The 1,560-nt window shown below is 41.3% G+C and overlaps 1 protein-coding gene across 1 annotated transcript in view; it reads left to right on the forward strand.

Moving 5' to 3' along the window:
• The window catches only part of LOC101858605, a gene marked incomplete in the record, with an annotated part of 31,100 nt that overhangs the window by 17,116 nt on the left and 12,424 nt on the right, over window positions 1-1,560 (forward strand). The window contains 2 exon segments of the mRNA XM_013091389.2: window positions 408-622; window positions 1,280-1,511. Of these exon segments, the coding sequence (XP_012946843.1) occupies window positions 408-622; window positions 1,280-1,511 (447 nt within the window).

The following is a 1,560-nucleotide window of genomic DNA, read 5'->3' on the forward strand; positions in this document are numbered from 1 at the left end:
TCTATCTATCTATCTATCTATCTATCTATCTATCTATCTATCTATCTATCTATCTATCTATCTATCTATCTATCTATCTATCTATAGAGAGAGAGATTAAGAAAGAGGAAAAGAGAGGGATATACTGAGAAAGAGAGAGAGAGAGAAAGAGAAAGAGAGAGAGAGAGAGAGAGAGAGAGAGAGAGAAAGAGAGAGAGAGAGAGAGAGAGAGAGATATCAAAGAAAAATACTATGCCTCTCTTCAATCCCCGTTTTGGGACACTAGGTAAGGCGAACTGTCTGAGAACACCATTGAAGACTCTCCAACTCCCCAGCAGCTCGCGCCTTGATCTTTTTCATGTCAGCCAAGTTTTTGCCACATCTTTCTTGCTTACACCTTTGTACTTCTTTCTTTCTTACACCCCCAGAAAGCAGCTCCTCGTGTTGTGGGCCATGTAACCCAGATGGCCCTCAGCCCCAACAAGAACATTGCTCTCATGGCCCTCTACTATCTCAGCGTTTTGGCGCGAAAGCATCCACGACTGGTTGCCAGCAGACGAGAAGCTCTGTCCAAACTCAATAACCCCAATCCCGACGTGCAGATGTCTAAGAGTCACCTTATGCAAGTCATAGACGGCAACACGTGAGTATGGGACCTTCCTGTGTAGTTGACGTGAGAAATGTATGCACAATCTAATCCCTTGAGACAGGATTTTAAAAGAAGACAATATTAATATGCTTGTCAACATTTTTGTGCTGTAACAGAATGTGTTGATGGTTTAGAATGAAGCCAGGAACAATTTAGATCACGTCAACTGAAGTCTCTTAGAGTTTCAACTTCAAGACTTTTCGAAGGCGTTTCAATAAGAAGGTCTATTATTATTTTTCTGGAGATAGGTGACTGGGTGCTTGTGAAGATTAAAATTGAATCAAGTTTCAAAAAGAAAGGTTATCCTTAACTGAAACAGACGTAGAGATTATATTTGATTTTGCATAGGCTGTGGGGAAACAAGAAAAGACTAACTGATATAAAAAGCACCCCATCTCTTTTTTCTTTCGTTCTCCTCAAAACTTGGCACTGAAGTTCACGAATTAGGTGATACACGAGCCAGAGTTTTCATAACGCAACTAATACGCATTTGAGGGATTTTAAACGGAATACAATATTAGAACTATCAATCTATCTAGATCTCTCTCTCTCTCTCTCTCTCTCTCTCTCTCTCTCGCTCTCTCGCTCTCTCTCTCTCTCTCTCTCTCTCTCTCTCTCTCTCTATCTATCTATCTATTTCCATTCCATAAGTCCAAAGGCCCTTTTGAAGAAACTCGTTGAGGAAGAAAAAAAGTTGACCAGTATGACAGAGAGAGTAACCGCTGCCGAAGACGACTCTAGAGACTTGAAGCAGCGCCAAAGTCAGCAGAGCGAGGACCTTGGGGCAGTCAAGGACAAAGCAGGGAAACAAGGTCAACGCCTTGAAGCAGCGGAGAAGGCAGCTCATGACGTAGCTATCAAAGTGGAGGAAATTGATTCAAAAGTAAATATGCAAACTAGATCAAAAGAGCACACGTATATATAATTATATA

This window comes from Aplysia californica, unplaced genomic scaffold (genome assembly GCF_000002075.1).
Source record: "Aplysia californica isolate F4 #8 unplaced genomic scaffold, AplCal3.0 scaffold00035, whole genome shotgun sequence".
In the NCBI taxonomy this organism is placed as follows: domain Eukaryota; kingdom Metazoa; phylum Mollusca; class Gastropoda; order Aplysiida; family Aplysiidae; genus Aplysia; species Aplysia californica.